General features: G+C 40.9%; 2 protein-coding genes across 5 annotated transcripts in view; one reads left to right on the plus strand and one right to left on the minus strand.

Moving 5' to 3' along the window:
• The first annotated feature begins 7,559 nt into the window (after nucleotides 1-7,559).
• On the plus strand, nucleotides 7,560-11,255 carry LOC139387105 (LIM/homeobox protein Lhx8-like). 3 transcript variants are annotated; one of them, XM_071133109.1, is made up of 8 exons: nucleotides 7,560-7,691; nucleotides 8,513-8,665; nucleotides 8,977-9,098; nucleotides 9,454-9,674; nucleotides 9,845-9,948; nucleotides 10,248-10,343; nucleotides 10,433-10,661; nucleotides 10,840-11,255. In XM_071133109.1, the coding sequence occupies exons 1-8, from the start codon at nucleotides 7,608-7,610 to the stop codon at nucleotides 10,914-10,916; spliced, it is 1,086 nt and encodes a 361-aa protein (XP_070989210.1). In that variant the 5' UTR covers nucleotides 7,560-7,607; the 3' UTR covers nucleotides 10,917-11,255. The 3 variants fall into 3 exon arrangements, with proteins under 3 accessions (XP_070989210.1, XP_070989211.1, XP_070989212.1); XM_071133110.1 differs by having other exon boundaries at nucleotides 10,433-10,631; XM_071133111.1 differs by lacking the exon at nucleotides 7,560-7,691 and adding an exon at nucleotides 8,099-8,196.
• A 551-nt stretch (nucleotides 11,256-11,806) lies between these two features.
• LOC139387252 (choline transporter-like protein 5-A) overlaps nucleotides 11,807-23,041 on the minus strand; it is a 102,379-nt gene continuing 91,144 nt past the window's right edge. Inside the window, exons 7-22 of one of the 2 annotated variants that reach the window (XM_071133362.1) lie at nucleotides 21,778-21,838; nucleotides 21,575-21,698; nucleotides 21,365-21,448; nucleotides 21,114-21,226; nucleotides 19,564-19,695; nucleotides 17,233-17,332; nucleotides 17,028-17,120; nucleotides 16,711-16,798; nucleotides 16,344-16,606; nucleotides 16,098-16,192; nucleotides 15,917-16,020; nucleotides 15,689-15,762; nucleotides 15,518-15,588; nucleotides 14,907-14,995; nucleotides 14,730-14,814; nucleotides 11,807-14,439 (exon numbers count right to left, since the gene is read on the minus strand). In XM_071133362.1, the coding sequence (XP_070989463.1) occupies nucleotides 14,345-14,439; nucleotides 14,730-14,814; nucleotides 14,907-14,995; nucleotides 15,518-15,588; nucleotides 15,689-15,762; nucleotides 15,917-16,020; nucleotides 16,098-16,192; nucleotides 16,344-16,606; nucleotides 16,711-16,798; nucleotides 17,028-17,120; nucleotides 17,233-17,332; nucleotides 19,564-19,695; nucleotides 21,114-21,226; nucleotides 21,365-21,448; nucleotides 21,575-21,698; nucleotides 21,778-21,838 (1,671 nt within the window). In that variant the 3' untranslated portion in view covers nucleotides 11,807-14,344. Of the gene's footprint in view, nucleotides 14,440-14,729; nucleotides 14,815-14,906; nucleotides 14,996-15,517; nucleotides 15,589-15,688; nucleotides 15,763-15,916; nucleotides 16,021-16,097; nucleotides 16,193-16,343; nucleotides 16,607-16,710; nucleotides 16,799-17,027; nucleotides 17,121-17,232; nucleotides 17,333-19,563; nucleotides 19,696-21,113; nucleotides 21,227-21,364; nucleotides 21,449-21,574; nucleotides 21,699-21,777; nucleotides 21,839-23,041 lie in introns of those variants that run through there. The other variant, XM_071133363.1, reaches the window with a different exon arrangement.

The following is a 23,041-nucleotide window of genomic DNA, read 5'->3' on the forward strand; positions in this document are numbered from 1 at the left end:
TCTCAAAGCTCACCTTTACACCCTTTTAACTTGTGTTATGTTCCCACCTTAAAATAGGAGGGGTTGTAGAGAGGGGACGTGTGTGTGTGCTGCATGCATACTCTTACCTGTGTGTGTGTGTGTGTGTGTGTGTGTGTGTGTGTGTGTGTGTGTGTGTGTGTGTGTGTGTGTAAGCAGGGCAGATTCTGAAGCCTCCAACAGGCAAGCCATTTATCCCCTGGTCATGGTTGTTACCTCTTACATCCCCCCAGAAACACCCAGAATACAAGAGGCATATAAACAAGACTTGACATTTGTGTGCCTGTATTGTGTGGGCTGATGGTTCTGGTTAGTTGGTGTTTACCTTCACCTACGGTAACACAAATGTGAAACTTGTGGTTTCTGTCAACATGCCAGCTACAACATGTGGTATGTACTGTATAGTGGAAGAGACATACATATTTTTTCTCGGGGAGAGCTCTGTGTGTGTGTGTGTGTGTGTGTGTGTGTGTGTGTGTGTGTGTGTGTGTGTGTGTGTGTGTGTGTGTGTGTGTGTGTGTGTGCCTGCACATGCACTTTGTGAATGTGTTTGAGTGTGTTGGGGAGGGGGGTATGCCTATGTGCATTATAGGCTGTTTAAATAAGACCAAACATTGTACAATAGAAAATCTGATCAGATATTATTCAATGGAGAGAGTATTGCATCTTCCGTTCAACGCACTCAATGTACTATACATGTGCGGCCATCTACTGTACAGTCAATGATCAAAGAGTTCAGCAAAGTCCAAACTGGGGTAGCAAGTTATGGGAACTTGCTTGAAATACTGAGCCTAACACATTTACCCAAACACTAAATGAAGCACAGTTACAGTAACAATCCTCTAAACATACCTTGCTTAAAACACAGAACTTAATACTATCTGCAGGCCGTCTATATGCCCAACCTCAGGCCCTCTTCCTGACTTGACACATGCAGTAATCAGAGCACCCCCTGACTCTCCACATAGATCAGCTAGACTCTCTCTGTCTCTGTTTCTGTCTCTGTTTCTGTTTCTGTATCTCTCTCTGTCTCTCTCTGTCTCTCTGTCTCGCTCTGTCTCTCTGTCTCGCTCTGTCTCTCTGTCTCTCTCTATCTGTCTCTCTCTCTGATGTGACTTAAGGCCAGGGGTACACTGGGAGACAAATCCCTCCTAGATGAGGACAGTGAGGCTGTGTGTGAGGGCTACAGTACAACATACAGTAACATTTCCTCTTTCTTTCAGTGACCCCCACACCACCGCTACTCCACCATGGCAACGAGATGGATGTGAGGTTTTGGGGTGTTTCTGAGTTCACTGAACACACGTAATAAACCCACGGTTGACAACAATGCAGAATTAAAAGATTTCAGTGTACCAAACATTAAGGACACCTGCTCTATCCATGACATAGACTGACCAGGTGAATCCAGGTGAAAGCTATGATCCCTTATTGATGTAATCTGTTACATACTCTTCAATCACTGAAAATGAAGGGGAAGAGACAGGATAAAGAAGGATTTTTAAGCCTTGAAACAATTAAGACATGGATTGTGTATGTGTGCCATTCAGAGGATAAGTGGGCAAGACAAAACATTTCAGTGCCTTTCAACAGTGTATGGTAGTAGTTTACAATTGGCTCATTCATCCCCCTCCTCTCCCCTGTAACTATTCCCCAGGTCGTTGCAGTAAATGAGAACGTGTTCTCAGTCAACTTACCTGGTAAAATAACAGATAAATAAAAAAATAAAAATAAAATAGGTGCCAGACGCATTGGTTTGTGTTATGAGCTTCACACTCAACAGTTCCCTGTGTATCAATAATGGTCCACCACCCAAAGGACATCTAGCCAACTTGACACAACTGTGGGAAGCATTGGAGTCAACATGGGCCAGCATCCCTGTGGAAAGCTTTCGACCCCTTGTAGAGTCCATGCCCTGACGAATTGAGGCTGTTCTGAGGGCAAAAGGGGGATGCAACTCAACATTAAGATGGAGGTCTTAATGATTTGTACACTCCCTGTACAGTAGTTATAAACATGAGCGTAGTGAGAGATGCAGACTCCATAGTCCAGCTTGTGTCATCAAGTTGAGAAAGTTGAAGCATTTGTCAGATCATTAATATAAACTAGAATTAAAATAATACAGATCCAAGAATCGATCCCCGTTGAACACCACACGTGAAAAGTGAGGCAGCAAAATGAAGGCATCGGAAAAGTTCGGCTCTTTTTAAATCATGAGGTAAACGACCCTGTCAACAACTTCACTCTATGAAATCCATCAATCAAAAGAGAGGAAATATCATCGGTCACACTTACTCTGATACATTGTGCCAGTAAATAAGGTCTGTTTGAGTACATACAAGCAGTTTTATTTCCATCCATTTCCTCTGAGTATGCGAATATGCAAGGCTTTAGAGCTCCTCTCTCATTGCTCAATCAAACTAGATCCTGTTCCAGCGCAAGTGTAATTGAGCAGTGCGTGCGATTGCTCCAGAGGGGCTTCCCCTGGCTTACGTTCCCTAGCCTCGGTGACTCAGCCCTGGCCAGATGAAAGGAAGCAAGGCCCTGAGCACTCCGCTTACATCCAGGCCTTTTTCCTCCGGTCGCTATGTGGCCCAGCCAAACCAACCGTCCCTCTGTGGGTATGAAGTGGAGGGCTTCAGCGGATGTGGGGGTCCAAGCGTGGTTGTCAAGGGGTGTGTAAAGGGGTGTGAGGGGGTATAGATTGGAACCGGAGCGGTGTGACCGAAGCTGAAGCGATGTCGGCTCACCTGGGACGCAGGGAGAAAGGAGGGAGTTCAAAGCTGAACGTCTAGACAACATCTTCCTGTCTGGAGGGATCCGGTGTGGCACCAAGATGGCCGACAGGGGTGCAGAGAGGGAGGGGGTTTGGCAGCAATTGGCTGGGCTGACAGAGCTCAATTTACAATCCACATTGAATATGAATTGTATAGTTAAGAAGCCACGAGAGTGTGCGCTAAAGTTCACAGGTTTCTTGATTTCCTTGTTCATTCTTGATCCCCAAACTTCCCTCTGAAAGTGATTCTCGTTGTCTTAGGGTTAGTGACTATGGAGGGAAAGAGTATGTGAAGAGTCTTGAGTAGAAGTAGGGGGTGGGTTCTACAGCACAAAGTGCAATGTTTCACGGAGTCATAATGGCATTAAACATACAACCTTGCTGTTAGCAGCACTATGCACCAAACAACTGAGACATTTGACAGCCAAGAATGACAACATAGTTCAGGAGGTCAGTAAGGGTTTTGCAGGACACTCCTCTTAAAAGCAACAAAACAAACACCAGCTCAGAGACGGAAGGTCTGGGCCAGAGTAGGCAGACCCAGAGGAGCGGGCATTAAGGGCAGTGTGTTTTGGGTCGGACTTCCACGTGGGAGTGATGTTGTATTCTCTGTTTCCTAAGGCCAGAGTGATAGTGGCTGCACAGAGTCCTGTCGCTAGCCAAGGAGCTGTCATCAGCTCCATTTCCTACCACCAAAACAACATCCATGGACTGAAGCTCTGACATGCAACACACTAGAAGAAGTGCATTGTTCCTGCCAGCCTGACCATCAACATGGCATGTACAGTAATGCCATAAGAAGCACCATATTTTCATCCCAGTCATTCTTTCTATCCTCAATGTAAACCTTTGCCGTCCCAACGATCAACACACCAGCCTGTTTTATAAGTTGTCAACATGACTTTAAATCACATACATCTAAAAACACCTACATCTTCACATGGAAAGAGCTGGGCTCAGCATTGAGATCTGATGTCACTGAATGAGACCTGATGCATATGCCTTGACACCAGTGGAGATTTATCTTCCTTCCAGAAAACATGACCTCTGCAGCCCTCCTCGGTCCCCCAGGTTAGCCTGTCACAGCTTATTTGGATGACAGGCGCTCTGAGGGCCCTAGCCCCCCAGGTCTGCTGGGTAATAGGACTCCTGCCCACCTCCACCTTAATTTTCTATATTTCGTCTTTTGGTCAAAAATACGTATACGGTCAAAATTATGGTTATATGCCAATGGCAAATAGCCTCCTGTTGAATCGCTATCATTTGGATTAACCTCTCTGAAACTGTCTAGACTGAAAACATATTTCGCAATGTCAAAACTCATAAACTTGGCTTGAAATTGTATAACAAACCCCCTAACTTAATTATTAAATAAAAAACAATCGCCATAGGTAAATGTGCTGTGCCTTTCCATCAACACCAAAATAGCAAAACAAGACAATTTCCATTAGGTTTGTTATTCTTCCATGGCCGATGACAAGATGCAATGCCTTGAGGGGTATTATCTTACACACACAGGCATATCTGTGTGGACCAAGCATATCTCCACTGTCACAATAGAGAAAGCCCTACCGAGACGTTGTTGTAAGAACAATTGCAATGCAAGAGGAAAACGGGATGTGAAATGTTTTCAGACTGTTTTGAGGGAGGAAAAACAGCAACAGAAGTCTCAAATAAAGGATCCATTTCCTTTTTTAGACTTTGATCACTTATCAGTTTGCTTTGTAATGTCTATCCTTCACCAGTTGTTGTACTAGTTGCCATTTCTACTGTGTGTAAATGCTTGTCCTTCCTCTTCCTTCTGTCTCCTCCACATGTGTGTAACAGGATGAGGGTTTCACTATGATGGGAAATAGAAAGAACGCCGCGAATACGAGAGAACGTTAGAACCAAGTCGCTCTTGGATTGGGCCCATTTCCCAACAAAGTTCAACAACATAGAGCAGCATCAGAATCCAGAGAACCCCTCTCCTCTCTAGGGCCAATCGAATGGAGAGGACACTGCAATTTATGTCATTGTTTCATATTTGATGTGCAGCCAATACATCTCTGGACTGAGGATCTTTGTCTATTCTATCAAATCTATTCTATGGTTGTACCCATCCAGAGCTCAACAAGGTATGAGCTTGGTGTCATACACAGTACAATGAAAAAAGGGAGGCAGAGAGAAGCCAAGGAACAAAAATTATTCAATCTTCAGCTGCGCTGCAGATCATTTCACATTTAGGCCTACATGTGGTTTTGCAGATAAACTTATCCAGAGCAACTAAGATTCAGTAAGTACTGTAACAAAGAGTAGCACAGTGCACTTTGGTGATCACTGCAGTTCTATTTGAGACAACCCCCCCAAAAAATTACCATGCAGGTGGGAAAAACAAAGCCTTTGAGTTTGGAGTTTGGAGCAAACAAACACACACGGACGTCAAGTCAACCAACAGTATTCCCCCAATACATTTTTTATATGATGTCACCTGGTATGATATCATGACCTAACCAAAAGATTAGACTCAATGCACCTTTATCTGAGCCTTGTGCACAATGGTCTGAGTAACAGGGAGCACTAACTTAGAAAGATGACAAAATCCAGATTACTGTTTTGGCAATTATGTCAGGCATACTTTGATTCCTCTCTCACACAATTATGTCAGGCATACTTTGATTCCTCTCTCACACAACTGTATCACGCAAGCATTACCTCAAATGGACCTACACCAAAAAATAAGATATTACCAAAACAATAGCTTCCTAGTTCCAACAAGACCCTCTAACAAACTTCAGATTACCAGTTTTTACTGTATGTCTGTCTCAATGATTCAATGAGGTGAGTTAACCAATATAATGATAATGGGCTTCTATGGAAAGAGCTAAAATGTGAGCCAGTATTATGAGGGACTCAATTTACATATGTTTGTCATCATACCTGTGATGGACATGAATTGTTGGACGTTTGTGTCCATATTGCCTAACCCCCATGCTTTCCCATTAACAGCTTAGGGGAAAACATTTGGAAATAACGTTGTGAAGTGGGTCAATTAGGTTTTTTAAATGGTGAAATTCATTGGCGAATGATTTAAATCGGAGTGGTTTACTTGTCTTTGTAATTATGTTACAAAAAAAAAACGTTTTTCCCAAGCGTCTGAAAGTTGATATTTTGAACGGTTGTGGGTTTTTATGAAATTGCCGCATAGGGAGAAAAACAAAGATGAAGAGGCTGATATTGTCAATCACACACTCAAAAACGAAATATAAAAATGTGCACATTATAATAAGCATACCGTTCATTTGATCAGATTCAGTGAGTTTCAGTGGTAGCCCAGAGAAAGGTTTAAATGGTTCTGTCTGCTCGTGAAATGTGATAATTCCATAATCTAGGAACGGTGAATCTAATAATAATTATGTATCGTCATATTTTTCCATTACAAGAAATCGACTTCTTGCAATTTGAAAAAAATGGGGTGTAAGTAGGATTTATCAAATTATCATTTAAAAATGATGTAGCTATAATAATAATAAAAAGCATTTGTATGAATGTAATTGGCACGTTTAAACTAGGACTATCTGAAAGAATGTCATTGCTGATAACAAACAAATACATATATTTTAAAGAAAGGATAAAATTTACAAAATACTTTAATAAAATATTTTCAACGGTGATGATTAAAAAAATCCACTGTGTGTATGTGTCAGAGCTGATGTCACGCGCACAAAGTCAAGAGTGGTCAGCTGCTCTCTTATAAAAACAAAACAAGAAACGAACTTTGTAAAAACAAATAAAACGTTAATACAGGCATAAATGTTAGCACAAGGCTATCACAGTTAGCATAACTCAACGTCAATACAAGTAATTATTCAATATTATGCTGGCTATTATAGCAAATGAGCACCACTATACTAGAATTAGCATGCATTTGTATTATGAAAACGAAAAAATGAAAGAGACGTGCTGAAAATTTAATTTAGAGCAAAATTATACCATTTCAGTAAAACAGGGAAGGTAAAGAATTGCTATAGTGGGCCATACATCGCATAACTTTTAAGAGTTGCATTATGATCATTGTTATAATGCTTTTCCTATTGAAAAGGGTCCCCACGCCTATCAGGTTTAACTAATGCTTTGTGCGTACAATGGAAAAACAAATAATGGGCAAACAATAAATTATTTTTAAATATTAGAGGTTTCACAAACCTGCTTGTATTTAGCAATTATAGGGCCCATTGTTCATTGAACTACTACCACCATCATAATCAGCTGCAGGTAGCAATAACGATACTGAACTCAGCTGGGATACAATAAGCCAAAATTGGGTGCTGTCCGTTGCTTTCTGCCCAGATGCCACCGGTTAGTCCTAATGGGGTGGATTAAAAAAGAAATGATTGCGGCTGTTCGAGTTCTTTCTTTTCTGAAACTAAGGTTGCAAACATTCGGCTACAGTAGTAGCTGTAAGATATACACCAGGCCTAAATGGGCTGTTAAATTTTGTTCCAATTTCTTTTTACGTTTGGCATTGGAGCAGCCTACTGTGAAATGGGAATTAATCACGAGCGTTTTATCCAGGAAGATTGTTGCATATGTCCCCCCCAAAAGATCAAAGGTTACATCGAAATACTTGCCCTATGGATAACATGTCATATCCACTACAAGGCGGGCATGTGGTAAAGGAGGTGCGGCCAAGACCGTCATAATGAAAATGGAGAGGGAAAAAGCTACACCCTCAGTAATGTAAAGACCGCTTTCAGTGGAACATGGTTGGTGCAGCAGCCACTGGACTATATCGGATTATTCTCCTGGTCGATTTGTTTTAGGACTACAAGTAATGTATTGGAAAAGTGAACTAATGTTGGCTTGCTCCAAGGTGGACGATATTGAAAATGGGTTCAACTCAATTTCCAACACCACGGTAAGCCTATGTTCAATATTACCAAAATAAAGTATCGGAGCATTCATCGTGTTTTGAGAATATTTTTCTTCATTTCTTGCTATTACCACTAGTTTAAACGGCCTATAATTGGACCGAATTGTGGTTACTCCAAACCGATAGGCTATGATTCGGTTCCAAGTGAACGACATAATTTTATATTAGTTTTCTGGGCACAAATCAGTGAATTCATTACCTGAGGGAGTGTGCGTTTATTAATCAAAAATAAACCCCTGCAGCTGTGACAGCCGCGGGCTGATCGCACGTTGGTTTGAAGAGCGCTGCAATGGAGCTAATTGCCAAAAGTCAGCAAACATATTGTTTATTTGATTTAGCCATTAAGGCTTTATTTTATTTTTATATATAGCCTATTCTGATCGATAATTTGTCTTAAATTTCACTTTGAGAATTGCCCTCCTGCAGACAACTAATTTGACATCGGAAACAGTTGGTAATGTGAACCATCCTGTTGCGAAAAATGCTTGAAGTAGGCTAACATTTTTCTCAAGAATCGTGCAATTTGGTTTGTAAACTTGTATTATTCGAGATGATAGCTTATTTTGCTCCAATTTCTTTTGACCCCTCACTATACCTAAGGAGAGATGTGTAGGGCCATCTTCCGACCCTCAGAACATAGGCTACCTGTGATTCCTACTTTTACTTGTACGCCTATTTCAGTATGCGTAAAACCTTCAGTGGAAATTGACAACTTCCAAACTGTTAGGCCACATTTTGTCAAACATACATTTTTGTCCGTAGTTTACACATGGAACATATTTTGTAAGTTTTATTTGACTATCCAGGGCACCTCGGAAGACATTTTTGAAGACGAGTCATATTCACCGTCATCGTCTTTGTCGTCATCCTCGACACTGCAGACGATGGCATCAGCCTCCCTGGGGAAAAGCCTTTGTGCAAGTTGTGGTTTGGAGATAGTTGACAAATACCTGCTCAAGGTAAGTTGACAGGCATTATTAGGCCTATTCAACCAAGGCCTAAAGGCTTATGTTAAATGGTTGTCCCACGTCCATAAACGAATAGACCTACAGTAATTCACATTTATTTTCAACTAAGAAGGTTTGACATTGACCTATTTGTTAGCCCAAATAAAATCACATTTCAGTTCAGATATTTAAAAAAATATTAAACATTTTTCACTGACATTGAAAGATATTCATACTTGCCTTTCGTGTACTAAAACTGTAGATGAAGCTACTATTTCAATTGAATAAATGTTTGAGGTCAGACTGCTATGGCTACATTTCAGGTGAACAACTTGTGCTGGCACGTGAAGTGCCTCTCGTGCAGCGTGTGCCAAACTCCTCTTGGAAGGCATGTCAGTTGTTACATCAAAGAGAAAGAGGTTTTCTGCAAACTCGACTACTTCAGGTAATTATATGGCCTCAGATTGTTTATCTTAAGCCTGTTTAAATAAAAAATATTGATTCTTAGAATGAAGTGTTGACATTACCTTGGGCCCTATGAGGCCATGCACCACCACAGCCTACAATTTGTTTGAGAACAAAGGTTTAAATCTTCAATTTGAACATTTATTTTTACATCTAACAACTGCGTTGCTATATAGAATATTTGCATTCCCCACAGTTCTACAAAGGTAGGCTAGAATGTATTTTAGCCTATCATGCAAAATTGTATAATACGAATGTGTTGCATTATGTAGTTTACTGTAAACTACAAACATATCAGTGTCATGTTAAAAAATTTAAAAAAAACTTTCTCACAGGAAGTATGGAACTCGCTGCGCCCGTTGTGGCAGGAACATCCACTCCAACGACTGGGTAAGGAGGGCGAAGGGCAACACCTACCACCTGGCCTGCTTTGCCTGCTTCTCCTGCAAGCGCCAGCTCTCCACGGGGGAAGAGTTTGCCCTGGTGGAGGAGAGGGTGCTGTGCCGCATCCACTACGACTGCATGCTGGACAACCTGAAACAGGCCATGGAAAGTGGTAAGCAACATTAAGGGTGCATAGAAAGAACAGGAAGGTGTTTATTGTACAATATTCAGACTGTACACAGGCCTTTTTTCTACAAATTTATGATGTAGCAATTTATTTGAAGCTTGTTCTTTTGAAACATTCATTGATAACTGAATGTTTGTGGTCACATGTCCTTACAGGAAAAGGTGTGAATGTAGAGGGAGCCCTACCGTTAGAGCAAGAAGGGTCCCAGGCCAAACCAACTAAGAGGGCTCGCACTAGCTTCACTGCAGACCAGCTACAGGTGAACATCATGGATTATTTTTTACTTTTCTGTACCCCCAGAAACCACTGACGTGCATTTTTGGAATTGCACTTGACATGCCCCAAGCGCTCACTCTGCTGATAGATACTGTACTTTGAGGAAAAATGTACCTCCTATGCCTGTGGTATGTGGTTGTCCAACCTAGCGATCTTAAGATGAATGTACGAACTGTAAGTTCTGGATAAGTGTCTGCTAAATGCCTAATGTAGAAGTGCCAAAACCATACCAAGATCAATATTCATGTGTGCATCTTGCATTTTCTGCATCTTGTCTGTCAGGTGATGCAGGCTCAGTTTGCTCAGGACAACAACCCGGATGCTCAGACCCTCCAGAAACTGGCAGAGAGGACTGGTCTCAGTCGCAGGGTCATCCAGGTTAGCGTGCTAACATTTTAGCCTAGTCAAATAATTAGGTGTCCCTGAAATTACAAAGAAAGCTTAACCCACCCCTGTTCCATCTCCAGGTTTGGTTCCAGAACTGCCGAGCTCGTCATAAGAAGCACGTGAGCCCCAACCACCACATGTCGTCCGCAGCAATGTCATCGCTACAGCAGTCCAGGCTCTCTCCGCCTCTCCTGGATGATCTCCAGTACACAGCTTACATACCAACAGACACACCCATGCACACGCCCATGCTTACCGCACTGCACACATACATGGATGGTGAGCAAAGTCGGCACTTGGAGATCACAGGTTCATATTTTTACATGTCTTGTGTATCATGAGTGACATCTTATTAGTTTTGTGTTAGAAATCAGTGCAAAGATCTGAAGTCACAATATTTGAAATCACAGTAATATGAGTAGTGTATCAATATTACTATAACCAATAATGGGTTTTGGACTAACAATAGCATGTTTGTGTTTTTCAGTGCACTCTCCATCCTCACTGGTGTTCCAGCCTATTATGTCCCATTCCATGACACAGCTGCCAATCAGCCATGCCTGATCGTTATATTCCACCCCCTGCAGAACCGGGTCAGAATGCTGTGGAGCGATACTCACCGTCCATCAAAGGGTGTGGGGCACCTACATTAAATTATTTGAGGGTTTATCGAAGGAGATCCAATGGTCAGAATTTAATGTAAAATAAGGAGGTTGATTTCTAAACTTTTTGTTAATATATATATATAGTATCTATATTGGTTATGAAATTTCATATTTAATTTATTTGATGCATGTGACAGCACTTTGTTTAAAGTAATGAAATGATTTGATATATTAAGTTTCTATTTTGTCGCTGATATATAGCTGAGCTCTGTTTTTGATGGCTGTGAAGAAATACTGAATAAAAGCCATATGATCACTGCTGACAATGAGGGACTGGACTTCACTAGATGCTTGTTCTGATGTTCATGAGGATCATTTGACACACTTCACATTTTAACTGATTGAATAGTCTTTGTTGTGCCTAAAAGTCACATTTCTGTTGCTGGTAGACTATTTCGCATGGGCACTGGCACATACCCATGGGCAAGAATGTTAAAACATTGAGACTCATCCTCTTGCCTTTAGTCCCTCGTCGTTTCAGTCTTCTGAATATTTTTCTCTCTTCCTACTCTTCTGTCTTTTTGTCTGGCGTCTGCGGAGCATCCTCAGAGTGCTGGTATTGTGGTAGGGTCGAGCGGCTGAACCATCATTGTACTCTTGATCCAGCACTGGAATAAGAGTGGAAAAGACTAACTGAAACTGAGGGAGAATAGACTGGTATTTGGGATTTATGGTTCGGTGTAAAAAAAGGTCTTAGCTGCAATAGCTGTGGATTTGTATCATGCTTGTACACTTTGTTTTTTAATGGTGTAATTGCATTGTGGCACAGCAAATGCTGTAAAGCACATGGAACTATTCAAATGTGTTTTATTTATAGAAGTCACATCACGTTCATTGACAACATCTTACAAAAGAAAATCCCAAATGAAAAATACATTAAATACGGATCCCAAAATGTAGAAAAGAGCATGTACAAGTAATTGACAATATTAAAAATGTAGCACTTTTTTCATCTGTACCACTGACGTACAAATTCGACAAATGGCTTTGACATCCTTCCATTGTCAGGAGTCTAAAATGTTTAGCCTAAAGTAAAAACCTAAATTTTCCACTAGCTAGGCACGCTAACTAGAACCTGCAGTTGTCATAACACCTTATGCTCAACTAACAGAACTGCATTTGTTTTTGTATGCGTCTTCATTGCAGTGACACTGACACACCAAGTATTTGCCAGAGCCACGGTGATCAAGGTAAAAAGAAAATCACTTCAGACAACTGTAATCCACCAAACATCAGCCAAAACTAGGCATAGGAATTATTTTGCTTGCAGGCTTTCCTATCAAACAACATACAGTATTTGTATGGCTTATGGAAAGCAGTCCATTGGCCAGGAAGTAACACCATTCAGTTGTAAGGACATCCCATCAAGACCAAGAGATGACATGCCTTCAAATCCTGAGCTCTGGTTGAGTTAAGTGAAACATCAGGTTTGATGAAGTCGATTCAGTATTTGTACAGCAGGGGAGGAGCCCTTATTTGAAACTGCTAGTCCCCCCATACATACAGTATTAGTCAAAAGTTTGGTCAAACCTACTCATTCAAGTGTTTTAAATAAATTATTTTCCAAATTTTCAACATTGTCGAATAATAGCGAAGACATCGAAACTATGAAATAACACAGAATCATGTAGAAACCAAAAAAAGTGTTAAACCAATCAACATTTTTTAATTGGGTTGAGGTTGGGTGATTGTGGAGGCCAGGTCATCTGATGCAGCGCTCCATCACACTTCTTCTTGGTCAAATAGCCCTTGGGTCATTGTCCTGTTGAAAAAATCTCTGAATAGTTGAAATTGAGATGTGTCTGTTACTTGAACTCTGTGAGGTACAATCTGAGGTGCAGTTAATTGCCGATTTCTGGGGCTGGTAACGCTAATGAACTTATCCTCCGCAGCAGAGGTAACTCTGGGTCTTTCCGGGGGCGGTCCTCATGAGAGCCAGTTTCATCACAGCACTTGATGGTTGTTGCGCCTGCACTTGAAGAAACTTTCAAAGTTCTTGAAATGTGTCTTTGCTTATTTAAGCTGTTCTTACCATAATATGGACGGTGTCTTTTACCAAATAGGGCTATCTTCTGTATACCCCCCCCCACCCTGTCACAACACAACTGTCACAAATTAACTTTTAAAAAGGCACACCTGTTAATTGAAATGTATTCCAGGTGACTCATTAAGCTGGTTGAGAGAATGCCAAGAGTGTGCTACTTTGAGCTGTTTTACACTTTTTTGGTTACTACATGATTCCATATGTGTTATTTCATAGTTTTGATGTCTCCACTATTCTACAATGTAGAAAATAGTAAAAATAATAAAATAAAGAAAAGCCCTGGAATGAGTACAAACTTTTGACTGGTACTGTACATGTAGGGTATCACACACATAATGTAGGCTACCCGTGCTATACATTACATGAGCCCATGTGTGGGTGTAAAGGTCATCACATATGCAGGTTTTGACCGCAAACTGCACTGTTTTCTGCAGTAGTGGGATATAGGGCAGAATTTGATCATGATTGTCCTTGACACTGTTGTTGCTTAACATTTAGTGGCTGAATATTTGGAACTCCATTAGTACCCAATATTGACTTTGAGTAGCATAAATCAACTGGTTGATTTAGCTAAAAGTCTGCAGAACAAGTATTAGTCGGACTACAATTTAGAGTTCTGTCAGTCTGCTGCACCCAAAAGGTTCCTTTTGTTCTAAATATGGAAGTTCATGGCGTGATTGTTTTTGCAGTAAGGGCCATCGTCCATGTAAACTGCAGTTACAGTACAGCTGCTGAGGACTAATAATGATGCTAGGGATGATACAGTAGTGTACTGCATGTTGGATATGCATAGCCTCTGATCTGTTTGGAGCAAACCAGAAGTGTTTCTCTCTCTCGCTGGACCAGAGAGTTACACGTTGGTTTCAGTATCAGCACAAGTCACAGTGAAGTCTGACCACCTGAACTTGTTCCAAAATAGTTCTTGCCTGTCAGTCCCTAGTCTTGAGGTAAGGCAGTAGCAAAGTCTAATGGCCACACTATTAGTCTCATTGTTCGATTCTCTAAGTCTAACAGTTATTCTAATGATCACACATGTCATAGTCAATGTAAGTGTTCGTATGAGTCTCTCAAAATCAGTCAATGTTAGTTCTGAAGACTTTCGAAGTTTCTGAGTTGCAAAAGTCACAGTCAGTGGTCTCATTCTCCATTAGGGACTGATATCTCCTTGTTAGCTGATAGACAGCATAGTGTAGGTAGCCAGAGTTGAGCTCTGTTCAGTTTAAAGCATGCTAAATAACTTGGAAGAAGTAAAGCTATTAGTTTGTAGGAGAGTGTTGCATTCCTCAGTGGTGCTCAGTTTTTCTCAGAATACTGTGCAGCTCAGCAGACATGAGGAAGGGTTTCTCAGGGCTCCCGTCGTTCCTCTCCAAGTCCTCACCTGGAGGGGTGTATGGGAGGAGTGGAGAAAGGAATACAGGAGGAAAGGAGATGAGCGAGAGGGATTAGAGGTGCTCAGATAGAACGTGAAGCAAAGCAAGAGAACAGCCACGGTGTAAAAAAAGAAGAAGGTCAAAGCGTTGATATTGGGATCGACTGAATATCCAAGGATAAGAGCAGGTGTGATTCCTTCAGATGTTATTTTCGATTTAAAATGGAAATGAATCAAAAACCAACACCACAGTGTTTTGGAAGCACGTCTATGAAGAACAATACGTAGGCTTTACTTACAGAAACACAGAAACAGCGTGTCCACACACATTGCATAGACGCTGAAGAATCCATGAGCGATCAAATAGGACCCGAATATCACCGTCTGCCAATGAGAAGACACGATAATACACCATCAATACCCAGCTGAATGTAGGATGTACCCATTTCTATACCCTTTCTATTGTTGTATCTTACCAGTAGAGGTACCCAGTAGTAATGCAAGGTCGGCACATCTTCCTGAACAATTGGTATTTTGTGTGTGAAGAAAAAGAAGGCTATGACGCCTGCAACACACAAAAAACACAACATTGTAAATACCCCAGCCAGGTCACCTGTGATACAATTCAGTGTTCGACGTCCATCCATGTCTGAGGGAGTTTATGTGGAAACTGGCCACTAGGTGGCACCAGTGAGCGCTGTTACCTTAAAATAGGTTTCGGTAAGCATCTGCCTTTGATTCCAAAGGTTGTAAGTTTGAATCCAGCGATAACTATTAACTTAATCATTCAGAGTAAATGACTAACCTTAAGAATTGGGAGTTCATGCCTAAACTTATCCTTAAACACTTGAAATTCAACGTTTGGTACAACTTTGAAATTCAACGCTTGAGAAACACGGATGAACATCTAATTCTGACATGAAACTGTGAGAGCTTGTTGAAAAACCCACAGATATGCTTCATCATTTATTTAGACTTTAAAACGCGACTTTTGACTGATTGCAGTCAAATAAAATATCAACTGTTATCCTAAAAGGATGATTAAGTAGTCACAAGGAAAAATATATGTTTTTTTGCAATGACTCACCTACACTCCCTGCTATTAGCACTTTCCCCAGGAACAGTAGGAAGTCTGTCACTCTGTCCAGCACCGCCACCCTGCAGGAGAAAGGGGTGAACCCAGTAAGGTTACCCCAGTGAAGTGCCAGCCAACACTGGGTAGCCTAATAATCCAACCCCTGGCTTCAGAGGGCCTTACCTTACTACGTTTCTCATCAATAGGCAGAAGGCATCTCGAGCTGACGTGCAGAAGCACTTCCCATATATTGCAATCTAGAGGGAACCCACAGACCATGGGACCGTATTGAGTTATAGCATACACCGTAGCTAATCTACCCTTGATTCAGTTACTACATATGCAGCGATTAACACAGATCAAAGCCATGCAATAATATCAATACATATAGACACACATCACACTACTCACCATAATGTAAGCATTTCTGTTCATGAATTTGATGAAGCGCTCTAGACACCAGAAACAGCATTTGAGGCAGCAGAGCAGGAAGCGTGCTGCCACGTTACTGGCACCTGAACACAGACCACCGACCATTAGTGATGAGTTACTCCACAGAGTCACATCCACGACTAGATGAAGCCGAACTCACCTTTGAGTTTTGAATCTAGATACTCCAGGATAACTCGAGCCATCTGAACCAGGGCCAGAATCAGAGCACCAAATGCCAGCGAGCCAGTGTGATACCTGTAACCCAGCCACACACACATCTTTAGTCAGTCCATCATGAAAAAACAATCAGAACCTCCCAAACGCTCCAAACACCTAAAAACCTGTCTCAAACAATCCCTGAGCCATAGTGAAACGAACTGGCAGAATGGTACGGAAGGCTCATTACCGTATGGCCCTGCTAAATGAAGAAAACAGGGGGCAGGTGGGGATGTCCTGGGGCTTCCTCCGGGCCCAGTAGTAGGAGGCGAAGGCCCCAGCCAGGGTACACTGGCCCAGGGCGATGATAAAGTTGACCAGCCACAGGAAGATGAGCAGGTTGGACAGCTGGAGGATGAAGAGGTAGCGGTGGTAGGGCGTCTCCCCGCCGTAGAACGCAAATGTACACTGGGCGCCTGGACACGTCTTGGACACGTTGGTCTTGTTGAAAGTCTGGGAGGGAGGTTGTGATAATAAACGACTATTTATACAAATCGGGGGTACTCCACACCAGAGTTTCTGTGTATGTCTGCAGGATACTTAGAAAGGGGACTTACCTCAGGATCGCATGTCTTGTTTGCGTACATGCAGTTGGGCTCAGCAGCCATTACTTTATAGATGGCATCTCCAGAGGAGGCCAGGAATCTGTGTGTAACGCTGATTAAGCATCAAACATGTTGCTGTTGTACAACAATACACAACAAAACAGCACTTTCTTAGATCAATCTCTGTGTCTCTGTTTCTGTATTCCATAAGTCGTTTAATACAATATACTTTATAGAATCTGGGATCGGAATCATGAACAGCACGATGACCAAAGAAATGCACCAACACCGCCCCCTAGTGGAGAAACACCACACCAGTAAGAGGATACACAGAGGTGACGGAAAAGTAGGAGATGCAGATGGCCAGCAGCAGGAAGGTGATGATTGGGTAGAAAAGTGTTGACATGATGTAGCTAACAGCCCTAGAGACAGAGGCACAAGAAGAACATTGTAAATAAACTCTTCTCAAACAACAGTTGTGAAGACAGCGAGAGAAGTTACTGTGAGAGAAACTGTTACTATTAGTCGACTTACTTGCTTCCCTCCCTCAGTAGAGCGATAGCGATCCATACTCTCTTCCTCAGAAAGATCAGAATGATCAAGATGGAGGCCTCTATGGTACACAGAGCTATCACTAACAGAGAGAGGGGGGGGGGGGGGGGGGGGGGGGGAACACAGCAGAAGGTCTGAGCCAAACCATACTAACATCAACCCATATTAACATCAACCCATAGTAATATTAAACCATAGTAACATCAACCCATATTAACATCAAACCATATTAACATCAAACCATAGTAACATCAACCCATAGTAACATCAAACCATAGTAATATCAAACCATGGTAACATCAACCCATATTAACATCAAACCATAGTAATATCAACCCATATTAACATCAAACCATAGTAATATCAAACCATAGTAATATCAAACCATGGTAACATCAACCCATATTAACATCAAACCATAGTAATATCAAACCATGGTAACATCAACCCATATTAACATCAAACCATATTAACATCAAACCATAGTAATATCAAACCATAGTAATATTAAACCATGGTAACATCAACCCATATTAACATCAAACCATAGTAATATCAAACCATGGTAACATCAACCCATATTAACATCAAACCATAGTAATATCAAACCATGGTAATATCAACCCATATTAACATCAAACCATATTAACATCAACTCATAGTAACATCAAACCATATTAACATCAAACCATAGTAACATCAAACCATAGTAACATCAACCCATAGTAACATCAAACCATAGTAATATCAAATCATAGTAACATCAACCCATAGTAACATCAACCCATAGTAACATCAACCCATAGTAATATCAAATCATAGTAACATCAACCCATAGTAACATCAAACCATAGTAATATCAAATCATAGTAACATCAACCCATAGTAACATCAAACCATAGTAACATCAAATCATAGTAACATCAAACCATATTAACATCAAACCATAGTAACATCAAACCATAGTAACATCAACCCATAGTAACATCAAACCATAGTAATATCAAATCATAGTAACATCAACCCATAGTAACATCAACCCATAGTAACATCAACCCATAGTAACATCAAACCATAGTAACATCAACCCATATTAACATCAAACCATAGTAATATCAAACCATGGTAACATCAACCCATATTAACATCAAACCATATTAACATCAAACCATAGTAACATCAAATCATAGTAACATCAACCCATAGTAACATCAAACCATAGTAATATCAAATCATAGTAACATCAACCCATAGTAACATCAACCCATAGTAACATCAACCCATAGTAATATCAAATCATAGTAACATCAACCCATAGTAATATCAAAGTAATATCAAATCATAGTAACATCAACCCATAGTAATATCAACTCATAGTAACATCAACCCATAGTAACATCAATCCATAGTAACATCAACCCATAGTAACATCAACCCATAGTAACATCAACCCATAGTAATATCAAATCATAGTAACATCAACCCATAGTAACATCAACCCATAGTAACATCAATCCATAGTAACATCAACCCATAGTAACATCAACCCATAGTAATATCAACTCATAGTAACATCAACCCATAGTAACATCAACCCATAGTAACATCAACCCATAGTAACATCAACCCATAGTAATATCAAATCATAGTAACATCAACCCATAGCAACATCAACCCATAGTAACATCAAACCATAGTAGCATCAAACCATAGTAACATCAATCCATAGTTACATCAACCCATAGTAACATCAACCCATAGTAACATCAACCCATAGTAACATCAATCCATAGTTACATCAATCCATAGTTACATCAACCCATAGTAATATCAAATCATAGTAACATCAACTCATAGTAACATCAATCCATAGTAACATCAATCCATAGTAATATCAACCCATAGTAACATCAACCCATAGTAATATCAAATCATAGTAACATCAACCCATAGTAGCATCAAACCATAGTAGCATCAAACCATAGTAACATCAATCCATAGTAACATCAACCCATAGTAATATCAAACCATAGTAACATCAACCCATAGTAACATCAAACCATAGTAGCATCAAACCATAGTAACATCAAACCATAGTAACATCAAACCATAGTAACATCAATCCTAACCCAAATGATCCTCTCCAAATGTTATGTATTAAGATAATGACAGACTGTGTATTTACAGAACATCTATTTACTAATTTTCAACTTTTACAGGAACTGGTAATCAGGCTAAATGATTTGAAAGAGGATTATCCCTAAGACAAAGCTGAGAGAGAGAGATATTGTCATGAGTGAGGTGATGACATACAGAAGATGAGCCATGTCTGACTGAGATGCAGGTAAACCGTGACGTCTGTCTGGAAGCCGATGTCTACGATGGTCACATCTGCCCCGGGCTGCTGCCTCAAGAGGGAGAACTCCAGGTAACAGTGCCATATCCCTACAGAGACACGGGAAGCAGAGGTTAGGGAGGTAAAAACAGACACATACTGACACACACTGGTACACTGCCATGCACGCACACGCGTATGTACAGTTACACACACTTTATTATAGTAAACTAAAACTGAAACTAAAATGAAAACTAATCATGAAAAAACTCTTTGTAAATAAAATAAATAATGAACACACCCGTTGGCACAGCAGCACCGCAGATATTGGCTGCGTTTGAGTGGCAAAGGCTAAAGCAAACAACTGTAGACAAAATTGGAGTGAAGTCGGGGGAGGTGCATCTGCGACAGCTGAAAGTCTAACATTGCTGTGTTTTTTCAACAGCAAGGCTCAGATCAACATGGCAGTGTTGCCATTGTTTCTAAAAGGTTTTCTGTGTAATGTCGAAATAAACATGTCTCCAACCCACATGTCACACACTCACAAACTGAAATCATAATATAATATTATGTGTGTACATTGTACAATCCCTTAGTGAGACAGAGCCTCAAATATCAAATTCATTTGCATATATCCACTGTACATATAAATTGCGGAAAATTGGTTTGTTTTTCAGTCACGCCTTTGGTCACGTTCGCGTGGGTCACCCCTAATGATTGGTTGACAATAGAGCCTCCAATTGCAGAAACTTGAGGTTGACTGCGGTCAAAACTTCATGACCTTTGACCACATGATTTTTTGTAAAGTTCATGCACCTGACATGTGGGTGCAAGTCGGACCGTTTTTATCCCCAGAATGTAACACACATAGAAAGGTGAGTTACAAGTCGGTTACGATGGTAACCGACTTGATAAAATTGGACTGCTCGAACACGGCCATTGAGATGAGCATGATGCAAAACCTTGCTCTCACACAGACAGTCACACAGAGTATCTGCACTTCTGCACGTGTACGCTTCACGCTGCTACAACGTGGTAGCTACAGGACCAGAACAGCGGAGACGTTTAACCTCGCGCTTCACCGCTCCTGGTTGTTGTGGAAATTGACCCTCTATTACAGTTTACTTTGTGCATCTATGTCATTTCGCTGAGTCTACATTTAAACCTAACCTATAACCTGACTCATCACCTTACGCATTACTGTCCCACACTGGCAAGAACTGACATCCCCAAAACACACTAAAACTTCCAACTAAATACTATAAAAACGAAATATAAATGTTTTTTATAAAACTTCGACTAAATAAAAACTATTAAAGTGGATCGGAAAACTAACTGAAACTAAGCTGAATTTCTAATAAAAGTCTTAAAATTAATAGAAATAAATACAAATATTAAAAACACAAAACTCTAATAACTTTGACACACACACACACACACACACACACACACACACACACACACACACACACACACACACACACACACACACACACACACACACACACACACACACACACACACCGACCGTAAGCGATCACCAGTATGACGGCGATGATGGTGAACCAGAGGAGGAGTCCGGCAGTGAAACGTAGCAGCAGGATGAAGATCAGACTGACCACCAGTGCTATCACCAGACCTCTGGAAATAACACACAGTACACACTCTAAATATAGTATTTCACAGTAGCGTAAAAGTACAATAAAGTACCGTACAGCACAATTCATTGTCTGTTATAAGAACTCAACCCAGTGTATCTCTGCCACCTAGACTTCTTACATCAGGATCCAGTTCCATGAGGCGGTGTAGTCCTCCACAATCTTCATCCCAACCTCCTTAGCATCCACCAGACCTGTGATGCCACTGCAGGAGACAATGGCCATTATAAAACTGCCATAATTACAGAAATGTTTGTGTGTGTGTACTGTATGTGCCTGCATGCATGTATACGCACATCCACATGCATGTGTGGGTGTCTTTGTAACTCACTTGGCGGCGTCTCTTAGTTCAGTCACACTGCGGGCTTTGTCCAGGGCATCTTTGAAGTGGGTTCTTTTGGCCACAGTCAGGGTTCCATTCAGAGTGATGAAGTCAGGAAAACAACGCTGTAGGACTAGTAGACAAGATCATTCAGTATCAGGACTTCTTCCTTATTGCCCGCCAGTTGCTGTCATTTTTTTTGCTGTACTTACATGGTCTGCTAGGCACAATCATTGATGGACAGTCCTCGTCTCGTAACACTTGTGCAACAGGCTTAAAGCAAAAAGAGGAGAAGTGTCAGTCATGTCCTACTAATTGTCGTTACGCTCTGTGAACAGAAAATTACAAAAGTGTTAAAACTCTGTCTTTAATTCATAATCTTTAACACAACGCAGCACAATTCAGTAGCCTGGGTGTGAGGTATTTGTATTTATTATGGATCCCCATTAGTTCCTGCCAAAGCAGCAGCTACTCTTCCTGGGGTCCAGCAAAATTAAGGCAGTTTATACAATTTTAAAACATTACAATACATTCACAGATTTCACAACACACTGTGTGCTCTCAGGCCCCTACTACACCACTACCACATATCTACTGTACTAAATCCATGTGTATGTATAGTGTGTATGTGTGTGTGTGTGTGTGTGTGTGTGTGTGTGTGTGTGTGTGTGTGCGTGCGTGCATGCGTGTGTGCGTGTGTCTGTGCCAATGTTGTTGTTTTTTTATCTGTTTTTTAAATACAATTTTCCGAATTGCAAAAATTGCTGAAGTTGGAGACTTTTATCTCCCTCACCAACTTCAAACATCTGCGATCTGAGCAGCTAACCGATCGCTGCAGCTGTACATAGTCTATCAGTAAATAGCCCACCCAAATTTACCTACCTCATCCCCATACTGTTAATATTTATTTACTTTTCTGCTCTTTTGCACACCAGTATCTCTACCTGTACATGACCATCTGATCATTTATCACTCCAGTGTTAATCTGCAAAATTGTAATTATTCGCCTATCTCCTCATACCTTTTGCACACAATGTATATAGACTCTCTTTTTTTCCTACTGTGTTATTGACTTGTTAATTGTTTACTCCATGTGTAAGTCTGTGTTGTCTGTTCACACTGCTATGCTTTATCTTGGCCAGATCGCAGTTGTAAATTAGAACTTGTTCTCAACTAGCCTACCTGGTTAAATAAAGGTTAAATAAAATAAAAAATAAATGTCAAAAAACTTGATGCAGAATAGATTTCCATGTAGTAATGGCTCTATGTAGTACTGTGTGCCTCCCATAGTCTGTTCTGGACTTGGGGACTGTGAAGAGACCTCTTGTGGCATGTCTTGTGGGGTATGCATGGATGTCCAAGCTGTGTGTCAGTAGTTTAGACAGACAGCTCGGTGCATTCAACATGTCAATACCTCATGAATAAAAGTAGTGATGAAATCAATCTCTCCTCTACTTTCAGCCAGGAGAGATTGAC

Source organism: Oncorhynchus clarkii, chromosome 28 (assembly GCF_045791955.1).
Source record: "Oncorhynchus clarkii lewisi isolate Uvic-CL-2024 chromosome 28, UVic_Ocla_1.0, whole genome shotgun sequence".
Lineage (NCBI taxonomy): Eukaryota > Metazoa > Chordata > Actinopteri > Salmoniformes > Salmonidae > Oncorhynchus > Oncorhynchus clarkii.